Source organism: Lactuca saligna, chromosome 7 (genome assembly GCF_052625555.1).
Source record: "Lactuca saligna cultivar CGN05327 chromosome 7, ASM5262555v1, whole genome shotgun sequence".
Taxonomy (NCBI): Eukaryota; Viridiplantae; Streptophyta; class Magnoliopsida; order Asterales; family Asteraceae; genus Lactuca; species Lactuca saligna.
This window is the reverse complement of record NC_136423.1, coordinates 57434269-57443867: the sequence shown is the minus strand read 5'-3', so window position 1 is coordinate 57443867 and position 9599 is coordinate 57434269. Positions and strand designations below refer to the sequence as shown.

The 9599-nt window shown below is 33.1% G+C and overlaps 1 protein-coding gene across 2 annotated transcripts; it reads left to right on the top strand.

Moving 5' to 3' along the window:
* Positions 1–732: 732 nt before the first annotated feature.
* Positions 733–5239, top strand: LOC145004188 (uncharacterized). 2 transcript variants are annotated; one of them, XM_078963078.1, is made up of 8 exons: positions 733–1112; positions 1792–1944; positions 2466–3140; positions 3234–3356; positions 3453–3608; positions 3731–3847; positions 3942–4378; positions 4444–5239. In XM_078963078.1, the coding sequence occupies exons 1-8, from the start codon at positions 749–751 to the stop codon at positions 5098–5100; spliced, it is 2682 nt and encodes an 893-aa protein (XP_078819204.1). In that variant the 5' UTR covers positions 733–748; the 3' UTR covers positions 5101–5239. The 2 variants fall into 2 exon arrangements, with proteins under 2 accessions (XP_078819204.1, XP_078819203.1); XM_078963077.1 differs by having other exon boundaries at positions 1789–1944.
* The last annotated feature ends 4360 nt before the right edge of the window (positions 5240–9599 follow it).

The window sequence follows — 9599 nt, the reverse complement described above, 5'->3', positions numbered from 1 at the left end:
GATATAACCTATTAGAACTCAACGTTTTTCACGTTCATTGACAATATTTCTCAAACTAAATTATGCCCTCTCAAGGAATATCTTAATTTTTTTTTTTTAACCGGCAAATCTAATTTACTCCTAATATAATAATACCTATTCCACATATGTCTACAACGGGACTTGAACCCTCGATCTCAAAGAGGGAGGACACCACCTAGGTTTTAGACCTTTGGTAAGGAATATCTTAATTGACAAGAAGAAAAAGTGATAGAGTGAAAAAAGTTAAAGCGGAGAGTACTTAATGCAAGTATGGAATACATCAAATATATCCTGGTGTGAAAAACGACATGTCCCTCTACTTTTATACTTTTGGTTATTCTATATATCTTGGTGTGTTAATTAGTTATACCGGTGCTGATTAAGCGATTAGTTTACTGGATAATTACATGGAGTGATGTTGTTCAGAAAGGGGGCAAACTTTGTACTCCGTGTCCAGTTTCCTGCAGCTAGATCTGTTCTTTTCATAATATATATATGCTCTGCCGTTGAAAAAAAATTAAACAAATCTTATTCATTAGCAATGCACTCTATCAACTGTGTACTAGGAATATGTTTAGCGAAAAGAAAGTGAAAGGAAGACAAAAAAGATAAAGCTGAGACTAATTAATGCACGTATCGAATATAATAATTAGCCCTATATGCACTATATATAAACAATGAAGAAGCTCATCAACATGCCACACACACACACCTCTTCTCCATTCAAATGGCAAGCTCATCAAACCCTTCTTCTTCTTCTTCTTCTTCAGCACCTCAAAATCAAGACTCGCATGCATTCAATGCGAATGTTTCTAACTTCGTTTCTGTGAAGCTTTCCAGTGAAGGAAACTACCATCTATGGGAGAAGCAGATGGGGTGCCTCCTGAAGAGCTACAATCTCTATGACATTGTATGTGATCAAAGTACCCCAGACTTGATCAATACTCCACCAAACAGTCTTGTCATGGGTTGGATTTTCAGTACAATCAGTGAAGAGCTACTTAACACTGTTTTTAACCTTGAATCAGCTAAAAAAGTTTGGGACAAACTAAAATCCATCTACGATCCAACTATAACGCATTCTACAAAAGGTACGCACATTCCATTTACTTTAACTGTCAACACTGCTTCATATACATGAACTTATAGTTTGACGACATTAGACATTAAGTCCAACTGATGATAAAACAGCTAATTGGAACATGATGATTTTCTCAATAAATAATATAATTAAACTAGTCTGAGCACCACGACTGACCTCTCGGCGTAAAACAATGTACTTTACAATTAGATAATGATATTTCATCTTGGCTGTGGCTCTAAACCCTGGTTATAAATACAAAAGCTACCAGCTCTATACATCAACATTTATGTAACATCCACATATATGATAGATTAGTTCATAAACATTTCGACAAAATCACAAATTGGGCGTTTTATTCAGTTTTTTGTAAATCATATTTAAGGTTAAACCAAAATATTCCAATTATGAGTTATCATGCAATCATATTTCTGGCTCATACTTGCATGTTATTTTAGGTATTTCTTATCATGAGTTAAAATTCCTAATTTGAATTAACTTTTGTAACGATTGATGCTTAAGAAAGGTTCTTATATATGGTTTACATACATAGTCATCTAATTGACATTTAAAAACGAAACCATATTCAGTTCAAATGAAAGTAGAAGGGAATTATCGGAAATAAAAGACATATATAGATAAAGTTTGAAACCGAATGAGTAACCAAGGAATCGATATGTTTTTAGCAGAAACAGAGACTGAAACTGGTCAAGATGAAAGAGCGGTTCCAACAGATACACGACCGTCTATGGAAGAAAAAATATTGAAAATAAAAGATGAAGTCAAGGACAAAGTAGCAAAGTATAAAAGGACGATAAAGGAGGCTGTGGCTCTAAACCCTGGTAATAAATGCAAAAGCTACCAGTTCTACATCAACATTTATGTAGCATTCACATATATGATAGATTAGTTCATAAATATATATTTCGACAAAATCACAAATTGGGCGTTTTATTCATTTTTTGTAAATTATATTTAAGGTTAAACCAAAATATTCCAATTATGAGTTATCATGCAATCATATTTCTGGCTCATACTTGCATGTTATTTTATGTATTTCTTATCATGAGTTAAAATTCCTAATTTGAATAAACTTTTGTAACGATTGATGCTTAAGAAAGGTTCTTATATATGGTTTACATACATAGTCATCTAATTGAGATTTAGAAACGGCAACCATATTCAGTTCAAATGAAACTAGAAGGGAATTATCGGAAATAAAAGATATATATATATATATATATATATATATATATATATATATATATATATATATATATATATATATATATATATATATATATATATATATATAAAGTTTGAAATCGAATGAGTAACCAAGGAATCGATATGTTTTTAGCAGAAACAGAGACTGAAACTGGTCAACATGAAAGCGCGGTTCCAACAGATACACGAACGTTAATAGAAGAAATGTTGAAATTAAAAGAAGAAGTCAAGGGCAAAGTAACAAGGTATGAAAAGAAGATAAAGCAGGCTCTAGGGGGGCTATTCATAGAAAGAAAACCTAAAGTCCAAATGAAAGAAGATGAAAAGACGAAACGCAACAAGATGTTGTGTAGTGCTATTGTGGAAGGGAGATGGGATGACGTAAAATCAATGATAGATAAACAGAAAGTCGAAATCACAGAGGCAATCGACAGTGATAAGAACACGATACTTCATCTATTGGTTGGGATCGGTCACATGAACTCTTCTGTGCATGAGGTGTTATCAAAAATCAATAAAGCAGAATTACATGAAATGAGAAATAAAAATGGAAGCACAGCCCTTCACATTGCTGCAATTGTCGGAAACACAGAAGGAGCAAAGCTCTTGATTAAAAGAAACAAAAATTTGTTGGCAACAGAAGACAATAAACATGAAACACCTTTGCATAAAGCTTTTGAAAATATGCATCTGGATACCGTTGAATATTTGTTGAAAGCTACCAAAAAAGATGGAAAAACCAAGGAAAACCTTATAGATGTAAAAGAAGGCTCCAACCTTCTTGCGAATGCTATTTCTGCAAAGCAGTATGGTGTGTAGCTAGCCAAAAAATCTATATATCACGTTCACATAGATACGATTATAAGACTTGCTGATTAATTTGAACATGCATGCATGCCTGCAGATTTAGCAAAGGAGTTAATTCAAAAGTATCCTCAATTTGCTGTGGAAGGCGATGAGGTACTGATGGCAATAGCAAAAACCTTTCCGACTGGGCTAGACTATTGGGAAACACTTATATATCCAAGTAAGTTTGTTATGTTATTCGTTTTTAATTATGTTTCCGTAGCAGCTTTAATTCCTTCGGATGCATGCATGATTGGATATGGTTTTTCTCTTTCAGTTCCTGATCATACTTTTGAATGGATGGTCGAGAGAGCTAGGATATTGTTTTATACATTAGTATGGTTCCACAGAATCCCAATGAAAATCATACAGGATATACCTAATAACATGATTTGGAGTATTTTGAAACTCGTACAATTCACCATTATAATGGGTGAGTTATCAATTGACAACGAATGACTAGATATATACAACTCCAGGATAATTAATCATATATTTGAACATAGAAATTATGTATATATTCTTATTTCTCTAATAAAAATTTGTGCTTTGCAGTTCCATTATGTGTGCTATCATGGATCTGTCGCTTGATAATTCTCCTCTTCATAACGATGGTTTATTTTCCGTTCTTTATGTTTTATTTTTTCATGTGGAAGATTTTAATAACAGAATGTAAGAGTATATTATTATATACTGTATGAAGTTAATCACTTATATAAATTTTACACAAGAAATTTGAAATTTTTTTTTTCCGGTGCATATACAGGTAAATATATTGAGGATATCGAGAAGAAACACAGGGAACCCCAAGAAGCAAAAACAGTTTTAAAATTGGTATGTGATGAAATCGAGAATTCAGGTAAACCTCATGATCCTCGGAGGTATTACGCAAGACCAGTTCATGAAGCAGCACGTCAAGATGCTTATGAGGTTGTTGATGAGATTTTAATGAGATGCCCCGAAGCAATTCGGTATAAAGATAAAAGTGGGTATGACATCATCCAGATAGCAGTGATACACCGTTCAGAACATATCTACGAGCTTATCAAGATCCTTGGGGAGCGTAGGAATGTTTATAGAACTATCGAAGATTCTTCACAAAACAATATGTTACACTTGGTTGGAAGATTAGCTCCCACTCATAAACTAAAGCTGAGAACTGGTGCAGCACTACAACTACAAAGAGAGCTTCAATGGCGTGAGGTATGAATTGTAGGACTGGAATTATATAGTGTTGTTTAGTTAACCAGTTAAATAATTCTATATAGGTGGTGAAGAAGATGGTATCTCCAGCATACATTACTAAAGAGAACATTTTTAATGAGACACCGGATATGGTATTCACAAAGGAACACAAACATTTGGTGAAGGAAGGAGAACAGTGGATGAAAACCGTAGCAGAATCATGCAGCATCACTGCAGCACTGATTGCCACAATCGTATTTGCAGCAGCAATCACAGTACCAGGTGGAAGCAACCAAGACACAGGCATCCCTGTGTTTACAGAAAACGTTGCCTTCAAAATCTTCGCTGTAGCAGACGCAATCTCACTATTCGCATCGAGTACAGCATTACTAATGTTCCAGTCCATCCTCACTGGCCGTTTTTCTGAGCAAGATTTTCGAATCACTTTGCCAAACCGATTGATTCTTGGTCTTTGCAGCTTAATGATATCGACAACTGCCATGATGGTGGCCTTCAGCGCGACCTTGTTCTTCGTCTTTTGTCATGGAAAACGATGGATGCTTGCTCCGATATGTGTACTAGCTTTCCTTCCGATTGTATCTTTTGCGATTTTTCAAATCCCCTTAATGGTAGAACTCTATCGCTCCATATGCGGCTACTACGAGTACATCTTTGAAAAGGTAAGGAACAAAAACAAACCTAGATCACTTCCGTATGGCATCCGACTGTTTTTTGACTAGTCAAATAATTAAGTGACTGCATGCACATGCATCTTCAAATTACGTACCTATACATTTTACTTCATTTTCCCAAAGATATGTTGGGTAAAATAATTATTAATCATAAATTATTTCCTATTTGTCATTGTCATCAAGAACATTCCAGTTTGCGTTTAATATAAGTGTTATGGTAACATATTACACCTACCGTCAACCTCTTTAATTTGTTGTGCTTACTATTTTTATTTCATGTGCTAATGTGCTTATGCGTTGTTGGTGTATAAAATGAAAAATAGAGAAAATTTCATTTTTATCATTAGAAACTTTAAATCTTTAAATGTTACTATGATATCCTTGCAAAACTGAAAATTACACACACACACACACATATATATATATATATATATATATATATATATATATATATATATATATATATATATATATATATATATATATATATATAAGTTTAATGTGAGACGACCTAATTTTGTAAGACCGTGAGACGCAATCCTAGCTACTCATTTAGTAGATAAAACAAAAAGATTTTTAAAATGCAAAATAAATGAAATTTTTCGAAATTATTTTTCCAATATTATTTCGAAATATATATTTTCAAAATAAAATAAAATAAATATCAAATTTTTTTTTAAAAAAAATAGAAAAAAAATACATTTTTTACATATTCTAGTAATATTCTATTAGAATATTTCATGTATTTTTAAAAAAAAAACCGGGATTTTTTTTACTTTTTATTTTTTTAATTAATTCAAATTCCGAAAATAATATTTAAAAAAAGACTTTTTGGATTTTTCTATTTATTTTGCATTTTAAAATTATTTTTTAGAATAAGTACAGTGTAATATTCTATTAGAATACTTCACGTATTTTAAAAAAAAAATGGGATTTTTTTAGTTAATTCAAGTTACGAAAATGATATTAAAAAAAAATTTGGATTTTTCTATTTATTTTGCATTTTAAAATTATTTTTTTAGAATATGTACAGTTTAATATTTTATTAGAATATTTTATGTATTTTTCAAAAAAAAGAGATTTTTTTTTATTTTTTTTTAGTTATTTCAAATTACGGAAATAATATTTAAAAAAAGAAATTTTGGATTTTTTCATTTATTTTGCATTTTAAAATTATTTTTAGATTTGGTCTCACGGTCTCACAAAATTAGCATTGTCTCAAATGACCCTGAACATATATATATATATATATATATATATATATATATATATATGTATATATATATATATATATATATCCTTCTCAAAATATAAATCTCACATTTATATCCAAATTAACCTATAATTTAATTTGGATTATCTATCTAAAATTCACAATTCCATATGAGTTTACTAAAATACCCTCCCAAAATTAAATCTCAAATTAAAGATTAGACGTGATATTTATCTCGTTCATTCAGTCAATATGAATATAATCTTCTTTCTCTGATACGTATATCCTCATATACATATCTTATCTTCATCACAAGTTATAGAGGGTACCAATTATTTGCCGCTCTTATAACTATCTTTTCTATAATGGTTGAATCTTATTAATCATATTACACCAAATACCTGCATCAGTGCAACCTTACAATTGATATAACCTCTTAGAGTCTTGATACTATAAGCACACTTGTATATGGAGGCACTAATTTTGGGGTATTGTTCCATGGATGTCAATACTTGAAAGGTCCATGAAACTCCTTTCTAGCCAAATTGACATGCACTAATGGTGCTGTGCTTTTTTATATTACAGTGCTTAGTGATTTTTTATACTATTACTAGGATTTTTTCTGATAATATGGTATATGGATGTTATGAAAAGGTATCTATTTTGAATTTTATTTATTTATTTATTTTGGATTTAGTATTTATACAAGAGCATGTAGCATGTAAATTGTTCTATGTTTTGAAAAATTTGGTTGAAGTTTTTGTAGTACTCCTTGGAACGCTTGATCCCATGATCATTGGGTCAATGTGTTTATCTCATCTTTAATTTGTGATTCTTTATAATTATTTTTTCTTGTATTTGATTTGACTTGTTTCTTTTGATTTCCATATAGAAAAGAAGCAAAAGTCAATGTCTAATGTTCTTAAAAGATATAATTTACCTGTTTGTTTGTTCCCTAAAAAAATTGTTAGATGAAGGGAAAAAAAAGCTAAAAGTGAATATGTCTTCAATTTGTGAAGTGAGTTACATAGACTCATCTATTTTGAGGTTTTCAACGAGTGTTAAAGGTTATATTCAAAATGCAAAAGTAATATAGAATGGACTCTAAACAAAGCGATTAGGAGAACGAGACATGTATCACGTCTAATCTTTAATTTTTGATTTAAAGTAGGAAGGGTATTTTGGTAAACTTATATGATATTTTGTATTTTAGATAATTTTTTTAATATCAAATTGATATAATCCAGATTAAATTATAAGTTTTGATATAAATGTGAATTTTATAGTTTGAGAATGATATATATGTAATTTTTAAATTTACAAGGATATAGAAGTAATATTTTAAGTTTGTGAAATTCTCCTAAGAAAATTTGTAATACAGTTAATTTTCAAACAAAATTCTCATTTAAAAATCTCATTAATCTCATTAACAAAATCACAAAATCCCTAAAAATATCGAATTATCAAAAACACATGTTCATAAGTTGTTTAAAAACACCATCCAGGATCCTCGAAACATATCTCCGTCTCGTGTGTACAATCAAGCCGGTACCTTCCCGTGATCCTGAGAAGTACCTGAAACACATAACACATAACACGGTAAGCACGAAGCTTAGTGAGTTCCCCAAGATGTTACACTTCTCTCATTAGCCTCTCATGGCTACGCTTGAATAAGACCCTCCGGTCGATGTGTCTCAGTGGTACCCTTCGGTCCCACAACTAGGGTGGAACCTCCGGTCCTAGCTCAGTAAACTTTGTATAATACAAAATATAAATCACAAAGACATAATGTATGATACCATAATACTCAATAATAGCATACAAGTCCCTCTGGTCACACAAATTACCACTCAAGGTAAGTATAGTGAGAAGACTCATCTTGTAAGAAAGCAAGGAAACGGAATACCCCTCAAACAGTCTAATCCCCGCCTACATGTAATAAGCATCTCAAATTAACATTTAAAGATCACAACTCTAAATAAACTCATGCTAGACCCTCTCGAAGTCTTGGCATGGGTAAAAGACCATTTTACCCCTTCATTACCTCCATCACTCAAATTTAACCAAACCCTAAAGTCAACAGAAGTCAACACTCGAGTCAACAGTCCATGTTGACCCAACTCGCTGAGTGCATCTACGCAACTCGTCGAGTCCCTTTGTTTCCTCAGAACCCTCATGAAAGTCTAACTTAACTCGCCGAGATGACCCTTTAACTCGCCGAGTTACAATGTGTTCAGAGTCATCGGGACAAACCCTAACCGACTTGTCGAGTCGGCTCATCGACTCATCGAGTCCCTTATGTCAAATTATCATTTAGATGTTTTAAGGCAGAAATGATGCCCTATACTTCGAATCTATCTTCCTACGGCTCGAATATCACGTAAACCTGCAAGATTTACGTTCACACATGGCATATTAGGCTCACAATTCCAATACAAGCTCCAACAAGGGTTAGATGCATAAAAGCTTGCCTCTTGCTCAATAAAGCTCGGGTCTTTGGACTCACAAGGCCTCCTACAGTCCAGATCTGAGGTTCCAACCTCAAGCCATGCTTAAATGACTCAATGACACAAGATAGATGGGAGAAAACCCAAAAAAAACTCCCTAAACCAAGATCTCATACGGAAATGATCAAGTTAGCATCTTTTTACCTCCAACTGAAGCTAATCTCTAAAGAATCTCTGGATCCAAAAGCCTGCTCTTCATCCAAGCTTTGATGCTGTCCACTTCTCCTCCCAAAAGTGCACTAAAATCACAAGATTAACTTTCTCTCTCTCTCTCTCTCTCTCTCTCTCTCTCAGATCAATATAGATGATTAGGGTCACAGGGGAGTAAGGTGGCTGGTGAGGCGGAAATGAGGGATTATGGTCCTTTAAATGGGACCGAACCCCGAAGAATTAGGGTTTCCTCTCAAGGCGCCAACTTCGTCGAGTTGGTCTCTCCGACTCACCGAGTTAGTTGTAAAACCCATATGATCAGTATGTCTCTACTCGACGAGTTGGGGAACCTACTCGTCGAGTTGCTCAATCAACTCGTAAATAAATATATAAATATTATACCTGGGAGTTGGGATGTTATAATTCTCCCCCACTAGAATTAGACTTCACCCTCGAAGTCATGGTCCATAAATAAGTCTGGGTACTGCTCATGCATCTCAGACTCCGACTCCCATGTCCGCTCGGATCCCTTCCGTTTTTGCCACTGGACCTGAACCAGGGGCACCTCTTTATTCCTCAAAACCTTCACTTTTCAATCCAAGATTGCTATTGGCCTCTCAATGTAATTCAGGCTCACATCTTCTTGAATGTCCTCTAATGGTACCACCGCCGTCTCA